Below are 23,708 nucleotides of genomic sequence, written 5' to 3'. Positions count from 1 at the left end.
TAGGATTATTGATTTGCATATGTTGAATCAGCCTTGCATCCCAAGGATGAAGCCAACTTGATCGTGACTTTTTAATGTGCTGCTGGATTAGGTTTGCCAGTATTTTATTGAGGACTTTTGCCTCGATATTCATCAGGGATATTGGCCTGAAATTTTCTTTTTTTGTGTGTCTCTGCCAGGTTTTGGTTTCAGGATGATGCTGACCTCATAAAATGAATTAGGGAGGAGTCCCTCTTGTTTGGAATAGTTTCAGAAGGAACGGTACCTGTTCCTCTTTGTACTTCTGGTAGAATTCAGCTGTGAATCTGTCTGGTCCTGGGCTTTTTTGGTTGGTAGGCTCTTAATTAGTGTCTCAATTTCAGACCTTGTTATTGGTCTACTCAGGGATTCGATTTCTTCCTGGTTTTGCCTTGAGAGGGTGGATGTTTCCAGGAATTTATCAATTTCTTCTAGATTTTCTAGTTTATTTGCATAGAGGTGTTTATAGTATTCTCTGATGGTAGTTTGTATTTCCGTGGGATCAGTGGTGATCTCCTCCTTACCATTTTTTATTGTATCTATGTGATTCTTCTCTCTTTTCTTCTTTATTAGTCTGGCTAGCAGTCTAACTATTCTGTTAATCATTTCAAAAAACCAGCTCCTGGAGTCATTGATTTTTCTGAAGGGTTTTTCGTGTCTCTCTCTCCTTCAGTTCTGCTCTGATCTTAGTTATTTTTTGTCTTCTGCTAGCTTTTGAATTTGTTTGCCCTTGCTTCTCTAGTTCTTCTAACTGTGATGTTAGGGTGTTGATTTTAGATCATTCCTGTTTTCTCCTGTGGGCATTTAGTGCTATAAATTTCCCTCTAAAAACTCCCAGAGATTTTGGTATGTTGTGTCTTTGTTTTCACTGGTTTCAAAGAACTTATTTATTTCTGCCTTAATTTCATTATTTACTCAGTAGTCATCTAGGAGCAGGTTGTTCAGTTTCCCTGTAGTTGTGTGGTTTTGAGTGAGTTTCTTAATCCTGAGTTCTAATTTGATTGCACTGAGGTCTGAGAGACTCTTTGTTATGATTTCTGTTCTTTCTCATCTTCTGAGGAGTGTCTTACTTCCAATTATGTGGTTGATTTTCAAATAAGTGCTATGTGGTGCTAAGAAGAATGTATATTCTGTTGATTTAGGGTGGAGAGTTCTGTAGATGTCTATTACATCTGCTTGGTCCAGAGCTGAGTTCAAGTCCTGAATATCCTTACTAATTTTCTGTCTTGTTGATCTGTCTAATATTGACAGTGGGTATTAAAATCTCCCACTATTATTGTGTGGGAGTCTAAGTCTCTTTGTAGGTCTCTAAGGACTTGCCTTATGAATCTGGGTGCTTCTGTATTGGGTGCATATGTATTTAGGATAGTTAGCTCTTACCATTATGTAATGGCCTTCTTTGTCTTTTTTGATATTTGTTGGTTTAAAGTCTGTTTTATCAGAGACTAAAATTGCAACCCCTACTTTTTCTTTTTGCTTCCCATTTGATGGGTAAATCTTCCTCCATCCCTTTATTTTGAGTCTGTGTGTCTTTGCACATGAGATGGGTCTCCTGAAGACAGCACACCAGTAGGTCTTGACTCTTTATCCAATTTGCCAGTCTGTGCCTTTTAATTGGAGCATTTAGCCCATTTACATTTAAGGTTAATACTGTTATTTGTGAATTTGACCCTGTCATTATGATGCTAGCTGGTTATTTTGCCCATTAGTTGATGCAGTTTCTTCATAGTGTCAATGGTCTTTACATTTTGGTTTATTTTTGCAGGGGCTGGTACTGGTTTTTCCTTTTCCATATTTAGTGCTTCCTTCAGGAGCTCTTGTAAGGCAGGCCTGGTGGTGACCAAATCCCTCAGCATTTGCTTGTCTGTAAAGGATTTTATTTCTCCTTCACTTTATGAAGCTTAGTTTGGCTGGATTTGAAATTCTGGGTTGAAAATTCTTTTCTTTAAGAATGTTGAATATTGGCCCCCATTCTCTTCTGGCTTGTGAGGTTTCTGCAGACAGATCTGCTGTTAGTCTGATGGGCTTCCCTTTGTGGGTAACCCAACCTTCCTCTCTGGCTGACCTTAACATTTTTTCCTTCATTTCAACCTTGGTGAATCTGACAATTATGTGTCGTGGGGTTGCTCTTCTTGAGGAATATTTTTGTGGTGTTCTCTGTATTTCCTGAATTTGAATGTTGGCCTGTCTTACTAGATTGGAAAATTCTCCTGGATAATACCCTGAAGTGTGTTTTCCAACTTGGTTCCATTCTCCTCGTCACTTTCAGCTACACCAATCAAATGTAGGTTTGGTCTTTTCACATAGTCCCATATTTCTTGGAGGCTTTGTTTGTTCCTTTTCATTCTTTTTTCTCTAATTTTGTCTTCACACTTTATTTCATTAAGTTGATATTCAATCTCTGATATCCTTTCTTTTGCTTGATCTATTCAGTGATTGATACTTGTGTATGCTTCATGAAGTTCTCATGCTATATTTTTCAGCTCCATCTGGTCATTTATGTTCTTCTCTAAACTGGTTATTCTAGTTAGCAATTCCTCTAACCTTTTATCAAGGTTCTTAGCTTCCTTGCATTGGGTTAGAACATGCTCCTTTAGCTCAGAGGAGTTTGTTATTACCCACCTTCTGAAGCCTACTTCTGTCAGTTCATCAAATTCATTCTCTCTCCAGTTTTGTTCCCTTGCTGGCAAGGAGTTGTGATCCTTTGGAGGAGAAGGGGCATTCTAGTTTTTGGAATTTTCAGGCTTTTTGCGCTGGTTTTTCCTCATCTTCGTTGATTTATCTACCTTTGGTCTTTGCTGTTGGTGACCTTCGGATGGATTTTTTGCATGGTCATCCTTTTTGTTGATGTTGATGCTATTGCTTTCTGTTTGTTAGTTTTCCTTCTAACAGTCAGGCCCCTCTTCTGCAGGTCTGCTGGAGTTTGCTGGAGGTCCACTCCAGACCATTTGCCTGGGTATAACCAGTGGAGACTGCAGAACAGTTAAGATTGCTGCCTGCTCCTTCCTCTGGAAGCTTCATCCCAGATGGGCACCTGCCAGATGCCAGCTGGAGCTCTCCTGTATGAGGTGTCTGTTGACCCCTGCTGGGAGGTATCTCCCTGTCAGGAGGCATGGGGGTCAGGGACCCACTTGAGGAGGCAGTCTGTCCCTTAGCAGAGCTCCAGCACTGTGCTGGGAGATCCACTGCTCTCTTCAGAGCTGGCAGGCAGGAAGGTTTAAGTCTGCTGAAGCGTGTCCACAGCAGCCCCTTCCCCCAGGTGCTCTGTCCCAGAGAGATGGGAGTTTTATCTACAAGCCCCTAACTGGGGCTGCTGCCTTTCTTTCAGAGATGCCCTGCCCAGACAGGAGGAATCTAGAAAGGCAGTATGGCTATAGCAGCTTTGTGGAGCTGTGCTGGGCTCTGCCCAGTTTGAACTTCCTGGTGGCTTTGTTTACACTGTGAGGGGAAAACCACCTACTCAAGCCTCAGTAATGGCGGATGCCCCTCCCTCCATCAAACTCAAGCTTCCCATGTCGACTTCAGACTGCTGTGCTGGCAGCAAGTATTTCAAGCCATGGATCTTAGCTTGCTGGGCTCTGTGGGGTTGGGATCCATTGAGCAAGACCACTCGGCTCCCTGGCTTTCCAGGAGAGTGGATGGTTCTGTCTCACTGGTGTTCCAGGCACCACTAAGGTATGAAAAAAAAACCTCCTGCAGCTAGTTTGGTGTCTGCCCAAACGGCCGCCCAGTTTTGTGCTTGAAACCCAGGGTCCTGGTGGTGTAGGCACCTGAGGGAATCTCCTGGTCTGTGGGTTGCAAAGACCGTGGGAAAAGCATAGTATCTGGGCCGGATAGCACTGTCCCTCGTGGCTTCCTTTGGCTACAGGGGGGAGTTCCCTGACCCCTTGTGCTTCCTGGGTGAGGTGACACCCCACCCTGCTTCTCCTCTCCCTCTGTGGGCTGCACCCACTGTCTAATCAGTCCCGATGAAATGAACCAGGTACCTCAGTTGGAAATGCAGAAATCACCAGCCTTCTGCATTTGTCTCGCTGGGAGCTGCAGATCAGAGCTGTTCCTATTTGGCCATCTTGCCCAGGAAGTCCACAAATCATTTTTGAATTTTTTTAAGCTAACTTTTGAATATTTCAAATTAGGCTGGTCACATTTCAAGTGCTCAATAGCCACATGTGGCTAGTGGCAATCATACTGGATAGGACAGCTCTAAAATATGCTCTCAGTTCTGATGTTTTAAAAGAAATCTAAGTTAACTGGAGTCTAAACAGAGTGATCAGATCTGGAAACCACTATAAGCCGGAAATAGAGGAAATATGAAGTTATCCTGGTGATATATATTTCTAAGAAGACAAAAGGAATAACTGAGAGACATCTTCAAATATGTGAATCACTGTTATAGAAAAAAATAGATTTGGGCCGGGCGTGGTGGCTCACGCTTGTAATCCCAGTACTTTGGGACGCCGCGGCGGGCAGATCACGAGGTCAGGAGATCGAGACCACGGTGAAACCCCGTCTTTACTAAAAATACAAAAAATTAGCCAGGCGTGGTGGCAGGCGCCTGTAGTCCCAGCTACTCAGAGAGGCTGAGGCAGGAGAATGGCATGAACCCGGGAGGCGGAGCTTGCAGTGAGCCGAGATCATGCCACTGCACTCCAGCCTGGGTGACAGAGCGAGACTCCATCTCAAAAAAAAAAAAAAAATAGATTTGTGCTATACTACTCCTTTGTTAAAGTGACTAGGTAAAAATAAAGAAGCAGAATCCAGGTTTGACCTAGAATGATCCTCCTCATACTCTAATTAAAATTATATAGATTATCCATGGGATCATTTAACATGCAAGGTGCATTGATTGCATCATTGTTATGAAATACTCAACCCTTACAAATCCATACCCCTTTCCATGCAGTTTTGCAATGCCCTCCCACTCCGGTTGAGGCATTCTGTCCCTCCTCTGTCTCCGGGCTTGACCATGTGACTTTGCTTTGGTAATGGGAAATTAGTCAACTCGATACAAAAAAAATTAAAAAGAACTAAGGGATCTCCACTTTTATTTTTATTTTAGCCCTCTTCCATAATTATGAAGAAGCCATGCCTACACCTTCCCACAAGGCCATGATAAATCTTATGAGAGTCAGCTGACTCCCCAGATACGTGAATACAGCCAAGATTATCTAAACAGCCCAACAGACCCAAGACTGACTGGAGATGTATCTGAGCTAGCAAAGATCAGCCAAGACCAGGCCCAGATCCTCTGAGCCCTGCAAGCTCATGAGCTAAGTAAGTGCTTATTGTTAGATGCCACTAAGATTTTGAGGTCTTTTATGCATTATTGCATAATAAATAGCTTATATAGCATTTTCCTTTCAAAATTTATCAGCCAGTAAATCTCCCATCTTTGGAAAACATGTTATACATTTAAGGCCCCATTTTTTCCCCAGCATAGTATGAATTCCAAGTTTCTTTTCATAGAGATGGTATACTGGAAAACTGCCAAAATAAGGATTGTTTCTTCCTTATTTTAATGACAACAGACCTGCATTATAAAAGTAAAGGCAAGAAGAACCTCCTATTAAGATGTGGGATATTACATTTACACAGTTAACTGTAATGTTTAATCTGTAGACAACTGGGAAAAGATTTATAAAATGTAGTAAATTAGTCTTACCTGAGCTGCTATAAAGTTTGCCAAAAAATAATTTCCATTTTCATAGGTATCTGCAAACAAGGAAAAGAAAAGAATAAACAACTGCTAACTGCTTCAATTGCAGCAAGTAATCTTGAGAGTGGTCAGAAAATATCTCAGTGGGGTCACAGTTACTGATGATTCTCACCTCTCTGAGGAGTACTGAAGATAGTGGCTAAGAGACTATTTCACTGCATGTTAGTGTGGGGATGTGCAAATGGAAATGGGTACCTTGCCGGGGTGGTCAGAAGGTTAGAAATGCAAGAGAATCTGGGTTGAACAAAGGATAGATTAGCTGAAGTGTGGAGACTACTGTTTGTTTATTCTGTGTGAGATAGCAAATATGTAGTCATAGCAGTTCACATAGCTATGATGTTAAAGACTATGATGATAAAGCAGAGGCGAGTGGTTAGGAATTTAGGCTCCCAAGTCAGCTAGACATGGATTGAAATCCCAACTCTTGTACTTAACAGTTGTACAACCTCAGACAAGTTACTTAACATTTTATCATCTATAGAATGGAGATAATAGTACCTAGTTAATGGCAATAAGGTACATAATGTTCTGCTTGTGCAGAATAAGTGCTTAAAATTGATTTCTCACTGTCATTGAAGTCATAATCAATCTTCACCTTCACCATTCTTCTCTCTCTACTCTTAGCTCATCCTCCCACAGTGCTCCAGATTCCAAGCACTTCTGCATCTGTAGAATTTACTCTATCAGTTCTTCCTATACCTTCTCTGCTTTGTCAAGCTAAATTTATGCTCCAGAGTACTCTGTTCTGATAACACTTTTACTTAATTCTATTTATATCAAGGTACTGCCACGTCTCCTTTTTATTGCCATACATCTTAAAAAGGTAGCATTTGCTGGGCCGGGTGCAGTGGCTCACCCCTGTAATCCCAGCACTTTGGGAGGCTAAGGTGGGCAGATCACAAGGTCGGGAGATCGAGACCATCCTGGCTAACGTGGTGAAACCCCGTCTCTACTAAAACTACAAAAACAAAATGAGCCAGGTGTGGTGGTGGGCACCTGTAGTCCCAGCTACTCGGGAGGCTGAGGTGGGAGAATGGTGTGAACCCAGGAGGCAGAGCTTGCAGCGAGCCGAGATCGCACCACTGCACTCCAGCCTGGTCGACAGAGCGAGACTCCGTCTCAAAAAAATAAAAATAAATAAATAAATAAATAAACAAATGTAGCCTTTGCTTGTTATATCTGTGTACCCAACTCATAATTCAATCTTACCTCTCCTAAACTCCAGCTCCCGTGTTTCCTTTTTCCATGGAACCTGACCCTTTCTAAGTCACCAGTAACATAGTATATAAAATCTAAATATCTCCTCATATCGTTCAGGATTTTTAGGCCACTTTGCCTACACACCTCTCCTTTGAAATACTCCTTACTTTGTGTCTCCTTCACATATGGTTCCTATAACTCCCTGTTTCTTAAAAGTCAGTTTCACTTCATGTTCTGTTCTTGGCCCTTCTCAACATTCCAACTCTTGTCAGTATTCCAACATATTCTCTCCCAAACCAACTAACTCTCTAAGTATTCTAAATTACCTCCACTTTTATGGAAGCAATTATACAACCCATATTTTAAAATTTAGCCTTGGCTAGAAAATGTAACCTGGGCAAACACTACAGCCTCTTCTAGCAGTTAATAAAAAATTGTAAAGAATGGGATTCTGTTAACATGTTCTTTTAAGATTATCCTTGAACTAGCCATTATATCACCTTATGTGAGGAAAAGTTAAATAAATGGTTCCAAGTCTGTTAACAGAACATTTAAGTTACACTTATACACACTGTATCTTAGTAGTTTAAATTTGAATTTTTAAGCCTGTTTGATTTTTAAAAAGGGTAAAAATCTTCTCCATAAAAATTTAAAAGTTTGAAAGTTTCAGGTACTGTTAATTTTATAACCTTAAGACTAAAATATGCTGTAATAGAAAGTTAAAATTTTGTATGAAATGGCTTTATTCCTTTAAATTTTTGAAACATATTGCTCATAGGGGGTTGATTTTGCATACTAATTGCGATGTTATTAACCTACTATGACATCACTCATCTAGTCCTAATTAGCTAAACCTGTATCAAAGGACTTTCTATGTTCTCTTAAAACATTGATCCTCAACCAGCAGTAATTTTGCCTCTCTGGGTACATTTTACAATATTTAGAGATCATGTAGTTATCTTGAAGATAACTTTGCTTTTGACAACAAGTGGGGAGAGGGCAGGGATGCTGCTAAACACCTATAATAACCAGCCCAGCCACCACCACAAAATAATTATTTAGCTCAAAACGTCAATATTGCTGAGATTGAGAAAACCTGCTTTAAAATAAGGCCCATTTTTGAAAAAGAACAAAATTGAAGAATTCATGCTTCCTGATTTTAAAACTTACTACAAATCCACTGTAATCAAGACAGTGTAGTGCTGACATAAGAATAGACATATGGATTAATGCAATAGAATTGAAAATTTAAAATAAATCCTCACAGTAATGGTCTATTGATTTTTAACAAAACTTCCAAAATAATTCAATGAGAAAATAATAGTCTTTTCACAAATGGTTCTGGGACAACTGGAATCCACATACAAAAGAAAGAAGTTAGACCCCTGCCTCACACCATATACAAAAATTAACTCAAAAAGAAGCAAAGACCTAAATGTAAGAGCTAAAACTATAAAACTCTTAGAAGAAAATTTAGTAGCAAATACTTGGGACTTTGTAATGGGCAATGGTTTCTTAGATATAACAACAAAAGCACATTAAACAAATAGAAAAAAATAGGTAAATTAGACTTCATCAAAATTTAAAAGTTTGTGCCTCAAAAGAGGCACCTGCTAAATGAGAGAAAATATTTAAAAATCATGCATCAGATAAGGGACTTTCATCTAAATTCTATAAAGACTGTTTATGATTCAATAATAAAGACACTTTAATTTTACAATGTGAAAAGAATATGAACAATAATTTCTCTGAAGAAAATGTACACATGGATAATAAGTACATGTAAGGATGTTCAACAACATTAGTTATCAGGGAAATATAAATTAATCAAAACCACAATAAACTATAGCTTTTCACCCACTAGAATGACTATAATCAAAAAGATAATAAATGTTGACAAGGAAGAAGAGAAATCAGAACCCTCATACACTGCTGATTGGGATGTAAAATGGTGCTGCCTCTACAGAAAACAGTTGGATATTTCATCAACAGTTAAACATAGAATTACCAAATAAGCCAGAAATTTCACTCCCAGGTATGTATAGTATACAAGAGAGTTTTTTAAAGTGTGTCTATTCAAGAACCTATCCTCAGATGTTCATAGCAGCATTATTTATAATAGCCAAAAAGTGGAAACAACCCAAATGTCCATCAGTTGATGAATGGATATATACCAAGTACTTGTCATGATCTGACAACATAAAATAGTCTGCAGTCCCATTGGCAAGACTGTCACTGAGGCACCAAAGTGTTGAATGTCTAATCATGGGCACTGACTCCTTTTATTATCATTCCTTGCTCATCTAGCAAACCCTTGATTAAACGTTCATCTTTCACAAAGGCTTAATTTGAGAAAAAAATATGTACTTTCCCAAGAGACAAGAATATTAAAATGCATTTAATAAATACAGTTCTTAAATTTAAAAATTGACACTGTAGTATATTATGCCCTTATAAGGCTCAAGTCCTGCCACAGCTTTGAAATTCAGGATGGCTGGTCAACCTCCTCTTTTTGACTTTCAGGTGTCTTATTGTCTTATTATCTTATTAAACACACTAATTTTATTTTATTTACTTATTTATTTTCATTTTGTTTTCAAAAGTTAGACATGCTAATTTTAATGTAAAGTATCTCATATTAAACGTTTAGAATAGAGTTTTATTTACTTTACACATTAATGACGTATTTTATTCAGAACTCATGTGCCAGGAATGTTTTATGTATGTTAAATAATTTTATCCTCATAAAATTACAACATGGGTGTATGTTGTAGATACTAAAGAAGAAGAAATGGAGACAACAAAAACAAAATTAAAGTAATTTTCCAGAAGACTACTGAGATGGTATTCAAACCCAGATCTATTTAATTTCAGAATACCACATGCCTCTCCTAGAGTTTCTTATCAGATTATGTTAAAAAGAAAGCCCAAAGACTGAACTGAGCTCTGAAGAGAGAAGTTGTTTAATTCCTTCATATTGTTTCTTTAGCAAGTTTTCACCCATAAGTAGATAATAAAACCATTTGAAAAATATCTCTTATATATCATATTAAGTGAATATAGGTTATAATATATTATCCATAAACTGTTAGGAGAAATTTAAAATATTATTTAAAATACCATCAAAAACTTAAAAATAGGACATATTTAACAAAATATGTACAAGATCCATATGCCAAATTTATAAAACATTGCTGAGAGTAAAGATCTAAGTAAACAGTAATTATACAGAGCTAGATAGGTAGATAAGTAGGTAAGTAGATGAGAGAAAGAGACAGAGAAAAAAAAGAGATGACAAATATTCAAAAATTGGTCTTAAGAATAAAAGCAATTCCAGTCAAAATTCCAGAAGGTGGTCTTGTTGTTAAAAATTGACAAGCTGATTTTAAAATCTGTGTGAAATACAAAAGAGCTAAAATAACCAAAGAAAAAGAAGAACATGAAGAGTATTTCCTTCTAGGATTTTTATAGTTCGAGGTCTTACATTTAAATCTTTAATCCATCTTTAGTTAATTTTTTTATACAGTGAAAGGTAAGGGTTCAGTTTCATTCTTTTGCAAATGGCTAGCCAGTTGTCCCAGCACCATTTATTGAATACAGTCTTTCCCCACTGCTTGTTTTTGTCACCTTTGTCAAAGATCAGATGGTTGTAGGTGTGTGGCTTTATTTCTGGATTTTCTATACTATTCTATTGCTATGTGTCTGTTTTTATACCAGTACTATGCATGCTGTTTTGGTTACTGTAGCCTTATAGCACAGCTTGATGTTGGGTAGTGTGATACCTCTGGCTTTGTTCTTTTTGCTTAGGATTGCTTTGGCTATTTGGGCTCTTTTTCTGGTTCCACAGGAATTTTAGAATAGTTTTTTTCTAATTCTGTGAAAAATGATGTTGCTAGTTTGATAAGAATAGTATCGAATCTGTACATTGCTTTGATTCTTCAAATCCATGAGCATGGAATGTTTTTTTCCATTTATTTGTGTCTTGTCTGATTTCTCAATGTTGGTCTTGGCAAAAAATTTTTAGCTAAGTCCCCAAAAGCAATTACAACAAAAACAAAAATTGACAAGTTGGACTTAATTAAACTAAAGAGCTTCTTTACAGTGAAAAAAGCTATCAACAGAGTAGACAACCTACAGATTAGGAGACAGTATTCACAAGCTATGCATCCAACAAAGGTCTAACATCCAGATTCTATAAGAAACTTAAATCAAGAAGCAGAAGTCAAATAACCCCATTAAAAAATAGCCAAAGGACATGAACAGACATTTCTCTAAAGAAGACATGTAAGTGGTCAATAAACATGAAAAAAATGCTTATAATCACCAATCATTACAGAAATGCCAATCAAAACAACTATTATTAAAAAGTCAAATAATAACATATGCTAGCAAGGCTGCAGAGAAAAGGAGATGCTTAAACACTGTTGGTGGAAATGTAAATTAGTTCAGCCACTGTGAAAAGTAGTCTGGAGATTTATCAAAGAAATTAAAACAGGACTACCATTCAACCCAGCAATCTCATTACTTGGTATGTCCCAAAGGAAAATAAATCATTCTACCAAAAGAACCCATGTGCTCTTATGCTCCTCACAGCACTATTCACAATTGCAAAGACGTGGAATCAACCCAGGTGCCTATCAACAAAGGATTGGATAAAGAAAAAGTGGCACATACACCATGGAATACTACACAGCCATAAAAAAGAATGAAATCATGTCCTATGCAGCAGCACGGGTGCAGTTAGAGGTCACAATTTTAAGAAAATTAACACAGAAAAAGAAAACCAAATAATGCATTTTCTTACTTACAAGTGGGAGCTAAACACTGAGTACACATGGACATAAAGACGAGAACAATAGACACTGCAGGCGATTAGAGGGGGTAACAAGGAAGGGGGGCATGGGTTGAAAAACTACCCATTAGTTACTATGCTCACTGACTGGGTGACAGGATCCATACCCCAAACCTCAGCATCGTACAATATATCCATGTAACAAACCTGCACATGTACACCCTATATCTAAAATAAAAGTTGAAATTATAAAAATATTATCATTTTATATAAGGAACTTGAGCATCTGTGGAATTTGATATCCGCAGGGGTCCTGGAACCAACCGCCTATGGATACCCAGGGACAGCAGTACTTCTTTCTAGTCAGCTTCTTCCCAGTCCTGATCCTTCCTTCCAGGACCTGGCAACTACTGTTCTGCTTTCTGTCACTAGAGACTGGATTTGTATTTTCTAGATTTTATATGAATAGAATCATACCGTATGTACTATTTTTGTATTTTTAGGATCTTTCACTTAGCAAAAATGCTTTTTACATTCATCCATGCTGTTGTATGTAAGAGGAATTAATTGCTTTTTATTCCTAATAATAATCCATGGTGTATTCCATGGTAATATTCCATGACTTATTCCAATATACTTATTGATGAATATTTCAGTGGTTTCATTTTTTTGACCATTAAAATGAATCTGACATTATTATTTGAATGTAAGTTATTTTGTGGTGTAATATTTGCATATAACCTATACACATCCTCCCGTGTACTTTAAATAATCTCCAGGTACTTATAAAACCTGATCCAATGTAAACATTATGTAAATCATTGGTATACTGTATTGCTGACAAAATAATAACAAGAAAAACATGTCTGTACATGGTCAATACAGATGCAACTATTGTAGGCTAACTACATTTTCAAACCACAGTTGGATGAATCCGCAGGCTGACTATAAAAGGGGAACTTTCAGGGTTATAAAAATATTCCACATCTTCATTGTGGTAGTGGCTATACAACTGTACACATTTGTCAAAACTTAACTGTATTCTTAAATTAGATACATTTTATTTGTATAAATCAAAACTTTTTAAAAGGTGATTAAAAGACAGTAAGTAATATCACTTCCAGGAATCTACTCTATGGACATAATCTAAAATGGTTAATACTCAAGGATGTTATATATGGGCTGGGAACGGTGGCTCACGCCTGTAATCTCAGCACTTTGGGAGGCCGAGGCGGGTAAATCACTTGAGGCCAAGAGTTCGAGACCAGCCTGACCAACATGGCGAAACCCCATCTCCACTAAAAATACAAAAATTAGTGGGTGTTGTGCCACACACCTGAAATCCCAGCTACTTGGGGAGGCTGAGCCAGGAGAATCATTTGAATTAGGGAGGAGGAGGTGGCAGTGAGCTGAGATCGCGCCACTGCAGCCTGAATGAGAGTGAGACTCAAAAAAGAAAAAGGATGTTATTTATAACAGTGAAAATTAAAACCATCCTGTACATATCCTCTCAATAGAATATGATCATCATAATGGTATTTATAAGGAGTAAATAATAACATTCACACATGTTTCTGTCATTGTGTTAGAGGAAAATAAACAGGATTCACAAATTAAATATGCAGAACGTTTTCAGCCATATTAAAAATTAAGCATTTTCTTAATATAAAAGCCAAAGTCAGTACAGCAAAAATATTAAAAGTGCTTGTATTTTTTTCTAATTTTCTGTCTTTAACATGTGTTATAAAGAATACCTACTCCTTTAATGAGAAATTTCTTATCTTTATAATGAAGGAACCTAAAAGAGAAGGAATCTCTAGAAATATTAGTAGTGAAAAATAAGCCATACTATAATTTCAGAAAATGTGGTATGATGCAAGATTAGAAGGTTCTGGTCCACAGTAATAAGTAGTGAAAAGTGAGAGTCAGCTAGTAACAGTGTGTCCATATTTCTACAGAAAAGTCTGAGTTAGAGGGTGTTCTGATGATAATGACAAATCTCTCTTATCTAAAGTAGAACTAACATACCCTATCTCAATTGGGGAAAGGAAGCATACAAAGTAATACTTCATCGATGTAAGTACCCATTGGGCAATACTTAATTCCCAATTTACGAGTCACCAAGAAATTTTCTAACCTCTAAATTGCCTCTTGAGCAGCCCTATTTGTGAGGAACAGGGTGCCTGGTATATATGGCTGATCCAGATGATAGAGTCATGTTTCTGTCCCATTGAGAATGAATTAACCATCAGCCTGATATTTGCATCCACACTTCTTTTTAAATCAAGAGTGAGACAGTTATATAGAGATAGATCATCCCTGGCTGAATGCATAACAGCAGTTCCTGAACCTACAAAGCTGGGGACTGTACCCAGTCTATACTAACTATAGTATAATATAAATGAGCAGGCAAAAGTTGGAAAAATTCTCCAAATGTTATTGCCTTATTGACAATAGACAGAGAGAGGTTTTCAGTTCATGCTTATTATATGCCGAGCCTCTATAGTATGATTTTTCTCAATGATGTACAGGGACCCTGGAAAGTTTATACTCACCAATGCTTTGTCCATCATCCCAGAACACCTGGCCTTCAGCTTTCCCATTGTCATCCAAAGCAACAATCAATCCCATAAAATTTTGTCGACTACCAAAAAAAAAAAAAAATGAGTTATTTTTCTCTAGATTGTAGGTTGTAAGAATAAAGAACAGACTATGTTAAAAACATTACTTCTCCAGAAATAAAAGAAATGTATTAAATATGCATATAAAGTTCTAAAAATAGGTAAAATAGATAAAATATAAGACACTTAAAAGTTAATGGAAAACATTTAAAATTAATAAAACATTTGGTTTAGCTTCAATTTCCAAAAATCAAATATACATACAAGTAATATAATGAAATATTAATTTCATAGGAAGAAAATCCCTCAAAAGGGAATCCTCAGTAGCTTCCAGGTTGCCACAGAATAAAATCCAAAGTATTGGGTTGGCATTCCCCACCCCGCAGGATCTGATCCTAACCTGCTGGAGTTTTACTTATTTTATCTCTTCCTTTATCTGTGCTCCAGTTAAACTGGATGGTTTACTGTTCCCAAACCCAACCCATTTTTCACCTTCAGTTCTTTAATCGACCAGGATCTCTCTTTCCCTTTGTACATTCAAATCTAAAAGATCCAGCTCAAAGCCCTCTTTCATATAAATCATGTGTTACACCACAAGGCTGAAAGTTAACTTCTCTCCTTTTGACTTGTTATTATGTGCCTTTCTTGATGTGATGTGTTCTGTTTAATCAATGATTTTATAAATTTTTACATATTATATGTGTAATTTATATATGTGTATGTACACACACACACAACACAAGCATATCTTTCCTTGATTGACCAAAGTAGACCTAGGAATGAACACTAAGTTCTTGGATAGGACAAGGACTCGGTCCTACCTAGTCCTTGTTCGATCACAAGTCAAAGAGCTCATTAACATTCCCTATTCCTTTTTAACAGTGTGGAAAGAGAAACATTTTTCTGTCTTCAGGAAAATTTTTGCCTTTGATACAGCACTACAGACAAAAATATATGTGTGTATATGTATCCCTAAGACTAGCTTTATGAACTCATCTTCCTCCAGGTCCCACTCAGAAAGCACTCACAGGATCTGACCAGTAAAGCTGTTTGGCAATTTAGTTTAAAATCCACATATCCCTGGCGAAGGTGGGACAGCCTCCTGTAAGGCTTCCTCATTACGGTACAGCAAGAGGCTGTTAGACATCGCCTCTTCTCCTCACCTGGAGTGAGTGTTCATTGCAGGCTCCTGCCAGGGCAGGATGTAGCCTCCTCTGACATGAAGATTGATGTGGTCAAGGGGAGCCTTCAGGGTTTTCCTCTGACCTGTTGAGTTACTGCTAATTTCCTAGAAAGGAGAATACAGGCAAAAAATGATGAGAGATAAATATATTAAATGAGAGCATGTTTTAATTACAAGTCCTTCCTTTCCTGGGAAGCATGTTAGAAAGTCAGCAAAAGACTGCAAACCTAAAGAGAAAATCTCTGATCTTTCATTTTTGCTTAAGGCTGAAAATCTAGACTTGTCTTTGTTTCTCCAGAAAAGTTGAGAGGCAAGGGCAAGGGTGAGGGGGGAGCTTCAATGAGATGTAGGTGCTTAGATTTCGTCTATGCTCGTATACATGCTTTCATTTAAACAAGCCTTGCCAAGGCTAAAAAGGTCAAAATTATTGCCTTAGAAAATATGTGCTTGGAAATAGAAGGCTCTATCCACCTCTCCACCCTGCATAGACCAAACTGATTCTTCACAAATATATTAGTTCTTACCGTGCTATAGTCATACCAACGGGCTCTCGGAAAATAAGCAGAGATCTCAAATGTGCTCTGAAACATAAAATTGACATGTCATTATGAATATTTCAAAAAATATTTTTCATTTTCATTTTCAAAACACTGTAGAATTAAGATAAAAAATGAAAATTTTCTTAGTGATTGCAATAATGTGAGGGATTTTATTAAGAAAAATCCTGAAAAAGTATTCCTCAGAACTACAGAAAAAACGTATTTTTAAAAAGCAAATGACAAAATTTTAAAATGAGAAATCAGTCAGTGTAGTAAAGCTTTCATTAACAGAGAGATCTTTAAAAAAAAGAAAAAGATCTCCTGCAGATGTTCTAGAAAGGCATTCACCTGAAAATAGTGAGCTGCACAAAACAAGATGATCTTTAAAATGCTTTTCCCATGATTTTAGATCATGTGATTGAAGGGTTTCTGATCTACAATGAAGAACTCACAGTTTCCAACACAGGGCTGATTAAGATAGCAGGGCCCAACATGAACTGATGGTCTATGTCCCATGTTGTCCTGTCATCCGTAAACCTTAAAAAATAAATGGGAAAAATTCACCTATCCTCTTACGATTGCTACAGAGGATTATTTGCAAGACATGCTTGGGGAAAGAGGCTGTACTCACTCATGGAGAAGGGGCCGGACAACGGTGCTGCCCTCAACGTGAGCTTTATGCATCAGAGTATAGAGATAAGGAAGCAGGGTGTATCTGGTCTCTAGGACTTTTCTGGACAACATCTCAAAGGTTGAATTCCAGGCCACAGGATCTTGTCTCTGTAGGGATAAAGGAGCATATAATGGATCACCTCTTCTTCATTCCATCCCAGTGGCATCAGAAAAGAATCAATGGGCATTTATTCAATATGTAGGTTACAAGCCACTTATCCCTTCATTCCCAGCCTACCCTTTCCCCCATCTCTGCCACCCTACAAAATTAGAATTTCTTGCTTTCTCCTCTATATCACTGATTCCTAAGTCCCTGGAATAGGTCCAGCTCTGGCCCTCTACATGTGTAGAGAGAGAGGTTTCTGTGCAGCACCAACGTATCTTGTATGAATTTGAGTAAAATACAAATCCAATATTCTTAAAAGCAAAGGGAGCTTCTTTAATTTTAGCCCCATGGGGATCTATAAAAACTTTTCCTCATGGGTACTAATTCTCCAGGAGACGAGAAAGGATATATTTCTAAAAATTACTGATAATTCCAGCATTCTGAACTCTGTCGATTTTCCAAGAAATTAAGATTCTGGTGATGTTTTCTGATTTTTCTCAGGAAATGAGTGTAATACTCCTTGGGGTTAAAAAGAAGTTATGATTTGAGGGTACACAACACCTGGAGCACAAACTGCTGCCTCACCCTTGTCCCGATGTTGTTGTGGTTTCTGGAAAATGGATAAAATGCCCCCAGTTGCATCCAGCGAACACACATCTCATATTCAGCATCTCCAAAGAACCCACAGATATCTGCTCCTGTCTGAGAAGATGCACAATGAGAGCATGAGGTGGGAATTTCATGAGGCGCTGACTCACTAAAATCTGACTGGGCAATTAGAAATGGACTGAATGTGACTTACATAAGGTATTCCAAACAGACTGAACTCCATCATGCCTGCAAGGAGAAGACACAGCTGTGTCGGATGAAGGAGCACTTTGGGAGGAGAGCGAAGGCTTGGCCTGATTTTTCCTTACCCCATTAGAATGCCCTGGACCATTCATGATGAAAATATTAAAAGATGGGTGTAAATTAAAATCCATGCCCAGAGAGAACTCAGTTCTTGTTAATTTTACCACCCACCTAGATGATGATAGAGACATAACCAGTGCTGCTGAACAGCACAAACTCCAGTGCCCTCCCTGACAGCACAGGCCCCTGGGAATGAGCCCACACACCAATGATAGATTTCCCCAGCTGGTCCCACGCAGCTGTGTTGTCTCCCAGCCAGTGTCCTCCCCAGCGTCCAGAAGAGGGAAATGTGGAGCGGGTGATGACGACCCCTCGCTGTCCTGTCACCTCCTGCACAGCTCTGGTGGGAGGGGAACAAGGAGGTGAGTTGAAGAAACGAACTCCTTTACAGAGAGTAACTGCAGCTTGGAGCATGAGGGGGTGAGGGTACTTCGGTCCAAGTCAGATAACTTCTTCCCAGAAAGAATCTGCTGTCTCAAAGCCATGCTAAAGATCCCAACAAACTTCACAGCAAGACTAGAGGTATATCTGCACCTAGAATGTGGGTTTCATTTTTGAAAAATCTGATTATCTCCCTGGAGTAAGAGAAAGGGGTGGGAGTGAGGGGTAATATAGCTATTTATGGAACAATTCCTCTATTCCAGTATTACACTGGTCACTTTCCTATGTGGTGTCTGATAACATCATGAAAAGGTTTCCTTGCACTCCTTTTGCTGTTAGGAAGCTAAGGTTCAGAGAAGTTAGAAAGGCATTTGCCTGAAAATAGTGAGCTGGACAAAATAAGATGATCTTTAAAATGCTTATCAAAGGTCATTTAAAGAGTAAAGAGGGCCGGGTGTGGTGGCTCACACCTGTAATCCCAGCATTTTAGGAGGTCGAGGTGGGCAGATCACTTGAGGTCAGGAGTTCAAGACCAGCCTGGCCAACATGGTGAAACCCCATCTCTACTAAAAAAAAAAAAAGAAAAAAAAATTAGCCGGGTGTGGTGTGCACACCTGTAATCCCAGCTACCCAGGAGGCTGAGGTAGGAGAATCACTTGAACCTGGGGAGGTGGAGGTTGCAGTGAGCCAAGATTGTGCCACTGCCCTGCAGCCTAGGTGACAGAGCAAGACTCTGTCTCAAAAAAAAAAAAAAAAAAAAAGAGTAAAGAGGAGGCCAGGCACAGTAACTCACACATGTAATCCCAGCACCTTGGGAGGCCAAGGCAGAAGGACAGCTTGATGCCAGAAGTTCACAACCAGCCTAGGCAACACATTGAGAACCTGTCTCTACAAAAAAATAAAATTAGCTGGGCAGGGTGGCGCACGTGTGTCTGTAGTCATACGGCAAGCAGGGGAAGAGGGAAGAAGAGAATAAGGAGGCAGATCTGGGATCCAAATAAAAGCTACAGCATTTTGGAAATATTCACTCTGCTTTTCTATACCTCAAAAAACAAGACATGTTTTGCACACAGAGGCAAATATACATAAAAGATGTTTATCTTTCAGTGGAAGATGGATCATCTGCACGCACCCTTAGAAAATAACAACAACTGTGTGAGGGAAAAATCAACTGAACAAAAGAGAAAGTCTATTAACAGATCCTAGTATGTATACAATCCAAGTATTTGCTTAAAAAAGCATCACAGATCAATAGACACAGATGAATTTGTCAATAAATGATGTCAGGAAAAGGAGCTGACTACTGTTGTGTAAACTAATCCATTTGGGTCACTTCCAATTTTTCACACCAAAACAAATCCAAAAATGAATGGAAATACACACACACACACACACACACGTTCTATTAAAACTGAAAGAAGATATAAACCACCTGATTTCTACAAGAGAAAAGAATTTCAAACAAAAACAATGGACAAAACATAATGAAGTAAAAGGTATAGATTTTTTTTTTTTTTTTTTTTGAGATGGAGTCTCACTCTGTCGCCCAGGCTGGAGTGCAGTGGCGCAATCTCGGCTCACTGCAAGCTCCGCCTCCCGGGTTCACGCCATTCTCCTGCCTCAGCCTCTCCGAGTAGCTGGGACTACAGGTGCCCGCCACCACGCCCGGCTAATTTTTTTTTTGTATCTTTTAGTAGAGACGGGGTTTCACCGTGGTCTCGATCTCCTGACCCCGTGATCCGCCCGCCTCGGCCTCCCAAAATGCTGGGATTACAAGCGTGAGCCACTGCGCCCGGCAAAAGGTATAGATTTAACCATACACATCAGACCACTGATGCCACACACGCTGAGCTCTCCCATCAATGTGGGCACTCAGGGCTGACAAAGAAAGGCATTTTCATAAAAAGAAATAAAAATGGTTCAGTGCTTGGACAGAAAAGAGCAAAGAAGACATGGTCTTCTCCCCAAGTGTGTAGAGGAAATAACTTAAAACGTAGGACATACTGTCATATTAGTAGTTAAGAGAAGGAGGGAATTAGAAGGGATGGAGTAATCTGAGCAGGTTTTGCGTCCGGAATTGGTGGGTTCTTGGTCTCACTGACTTCAAGAATGAAGCCGCGGACCCCCGCGGTGAGTGTTACAGCTCTTAAGGTGGCGCGTCTGGAGTTTGTTCCTTCTGATGTTCGGGTGTGTTCGGAGTTTCTTCCTTCTGGAGGGTTCCTGGTCTCGCTGGCTCAGGAGAGAAGCTGCAGACCTTTGCAGTGAATGTTATAGCTCTTAGGTGGCGTGTCTGGAGTTGTTCCTTCCTCCCGGTGGGTTCATGGTCTCGCTGGCTTCAGGAGTGAAGTTGCAGACCTTCGTGGTGTTACAGCTCATAAAGGCAGTGTGGACCCGAAGAGTGAGCAGCAGCAGGATTTATTACAAAGAGCGAAAGAACAAAGCTTCCACAGCGTGGAAGGGGATCTCACCGGGTTGCCACCGCTGGCTAGGGCAGCCTGCTTTTATTCTCTTATCTGGCCCCACCCACATCCTGCTGATTGGTAGAGCCGAGCGGTCTGTTTTGACAGGGCTCTGATTGGTGTGTTTACAATCCCTGAGCTAGACACAAAGGTTCTCCGAGTCCCCACCAGAGTAGCTAGATACAGAGTGCCGATTGGTGTATTTACAATCCCTGAGCTAGACATAAAGGTTCTCCACGTCCCCACCAGACTCAGGAGCCCAGCTGGCTTCACCCAGTGGATCCCGCACCAGGGCTGCAGGTGGAGCTGCCTGCCAGTCCCGTGCCGTGGGCCCGTGCTCCTCAGCCCTTAGGTGGTCAATGGGACTGGGCGCCATGGAGCAGGGGCGGCGCTCGTCAGGGAGGCTAGGGCCGCACAGGAGCCCACGGAGGTGGGGAGGCTCAGGCATGGTAGGCTGCAGGTTCCCAGGCCTGCCTCGCGGGGAGGCAGCCAAGGCCCGGCGAGAAATGGAGCACAGCGCTGGTGGGCCGGCACTGCTGGGGGACCCAGTACACCCTCGGCAGGTGCTGGCCCAGGTGCTAAGCCCCTCATTGCCCAGGGCCGGCAGGGCCAGCCGGCTGCTCCGAGTGCAGGGCCCGGCAAGCCCACGCCCACCCGGAACTCCAGCTGGCCCGCAAGCACCGCATGCAGCCCCGGTTCCCGCTCGCGCCTCTCCCTCCACACCTCCCTGCAAGCTGAGGGAGCCGGCTCCTGCCTTGGCCAGCCCAGAAAGGGGCTCCCACAGTGCAACGGTGGGCTGCAGGGCTCCTCAAGTGCAGCCAAAGTGGGAGCCCAGGCAGAGGAGGCGCCAAGAGGGAGCGAGGGCTGTGAGGACTGCCAGCACGCTGTCACCTCTCAGTTTCATGAAGGAAATAGATGTAAGTTGGTCTTTAGATTGTATGTGCTAAGGGATTAGCCTGATCAAGGTCAGAATGACCAGCATGTGTGATTGGTAAAGGGAGAAACATTGAGGTGTATGGGAATTTAAAATAAATAAAGAAATATCTATATATCTATATCTATATCTATATCTATATCTATATATCTATATCTATCTATCTATCTATATATATCATGTACAGAAAGAGTTCCTTCAAACAGCTTGAATATGAGAGGGAGTTGAGAGATTAGATGATGGTTGGAGAAGGATATAGGCAAAAGCCAGAACGACTGGAACATTTTCAAAAGTTGATGAAAAGGAATTAAAAAATATTGCTAATGTTTATTGAGTGCTTACAATATGCCAAGTACTTATGGATTCATTATATCATTTAATTTTTATAATAACAATGGATGCTATGATTTTTCCAATTTGAAATATGAGAAAGTTTAGTTAGAAGATTTCACAGCCTAAATCCTAAAGCAATATACCAGCAGTGAGGAAGAAGATAAAAATAATTCATGAAGAAACGAGCACCTATGGAAAAGTATCAATTGTGGAGCAAGCTTCTCTGAAGAGAAAGATGGCGATGGGATGCGGATGTGTGAAAAGCGAATTTCTCTGAAGAGAGAGGAGGGGATGGTGCATGGGAAAGATGAGTTTTGGTAGAAACTCCATCAAGTTTTCACATCTTCTTATTGCTGCTTTCTTTGCCCTGAAAGCCCCTTCTTTGCCAAAAGAAAATTTCTACTCTTCCTTTAACCAACACTCAAACGTCACTTCTTCTATGAAGACTTTCTGGATTATCCCAGTAGAGTTTATTGATTTTCCCTCTCATGTTTGACTCCTATAATCAGACAATGAGGTCCTTGAAAGCAGGGACTGTGACTTATTCATCCTTGTACTCTTCTGAGGTAAGGTTATCTCTGAGGGTGCAAAACATCTATTTGTTTTGTTTGTATTTCATATATAGACATGGATGTTTTCCTGAAGAACTAGTTTTTCCTTAGTTGGAAAAGCCTCAAGCTAGGTATGAAAGAGCAACTGAAAGACGAAGATGTAAAGTGGGAAAGAGAAGAAAAATTTCTGTTTGGAAGACCATGTTGCCCCTGAGTGTTGAACACCAGGGGCAACATGATCTATATCACCTGTTGATAGCCCAAAATCAAATAGTGTGAGGTTCTTGTAAGATCTGGGGACAGAAGGCAGAGAGCTTAGATACTTGAGCAGAAATGGGCAGTTGAACAGAAAAGATCACACTCTGTCCTGGGAAGAACTAAAGAACAAGTCTGAAATTTCCCAATGACATTGGAAAATGGCAAAATCTCAGAAGGATAAAAGAAAAGACAAAGAGACAGATAAATATTTATAGAAATCGTAGCCAAAAACATATACATTGAAAACTAAAAATAATTGTTGAAAAAAATTAAAGACCTAAATAAGTGGAAAGACATCTCATGCTAATGAATCGAGAGACTTAATATTGTTAAGATGGTAATACTCCCCAAACTGATCTATAGACTCGATGTAAAACCTATCAAAATCCCTGTTGCTATTTTGTCAAAACTGACAAAGTGATTATAAAATTCATATCAAATGCAAGGGACGCATAGTAGCTAAAATAATCTTGAAAAAACAAAATTGAAAGAGTCACACTTCATCAATTAAGACAGTATGGTACTGGCATAAGGACAGATATATAAAGAGATCAATGAAACAGAATTGAGAATGCAGAAATAAACCTTCTCATTTATTGTCAATTGATTTTTGACAAGGTGCCACGACAATAAAATGAAGGAAAGAATAAAACTGAACCACTACCTCACACCATACACAAAAATAAACTTAAAAAGGATGACAGATCTTGATGTAATACCTAAAACTATAAAGCTCTTAGAAGAAAACATAGGAGTAAATCTTCATGACCTTGAGTTAGGCAATAGTTCCTTGAATATGACACCAAAAGCACAAGTGACAAATGAATAAATAAGTAAATGAATAAATAGGAGTTCATAAAAACTTTAAAAAATGTGCTTCAAAAGGCATGGTTACAGAAGTGAAAAGTCTACAGAATGAGAGAAAATATCCTCAAACTATGTATCTCATAAGAAGCTTGAATTTAGAATATTTAAAGAATTCTTATAATCCAATAATATTTTTTTTTCTGTAGAGATAGAGTCTTACGTTGTT

General features: G+C 39.3%; 1 protein-coding gene across 1 annotated transcript in view; it reads right to left on the bottom strand.

The window, feature by feature from the left end:
* MGAM2 (maltase-glucoamylase 2 (putative)) overlaps positions 1 to 23,708 on the bottom strand; it is a 108,639-nt gene that overhangs the window by 9,515 nt on the left and 75,416 nt on the right. Inside the window, exons 37-45 of the mRNA XM_055281470.1 lie at positions 17,966 to 18,099; positions 17,650 to 17,684; positions 17,433 to 17,549; positions 16,701 to 16,849; positions 16,522 to 16,606; positions 16,055 to 16,111; positions 15,511 to 15,635; positions 14,282 to 14,370; positions 5,681 to 5,730 (exon numbers count right to left, since the gene is read on the bottom strand). Of these exons, the coding sequence (XP_055137445.1) occupies positions 5,681 to 5,730; positions 14,282 to 14,370; positions 15,511 to 15,635; positions 16,055 to 16,111; positions 16,522 to 16,606; positions 16,701 to 16,849; positions 17,433 to 17,549; positions 17,650 to 17,684; positions 17,966 to 18,099 (841 nt within the window). The remainder of the gene's footprint in view (positions 1 to 5,680; positions 5,731 to 14,281; positions 14,371 to 15,510; positions 15,636 to 16,054; positions 16,112 to 16,521; positions 16,607 to 16,700; positions 16,850 to 17,432; positions 17,550 to 17,649; positions 17,685 to 17,965; positions 18,100 to 23,708) is intronic.

Source organism: Symphalangus syndactylus, chromosome 6 (assembly GCF_028878055.3).
Source record: "Symphalangus syndactylus isolate Jambi chromosome 6, NHGRI_mSymSyn1-v2.1_pri, whole genome shotgun sequence".
NCBI classification, from domain to species: Eukaryota; Metazoa; Chordata; class Mammalia; order Primates; family Hylobatidae; genus Symphalangus; species Symphalangus syndactylus.
Note: the sequence above shows the minus strand (reverse complement) of the source record. Positions and strands in the feature narration are given on the sequence as shown.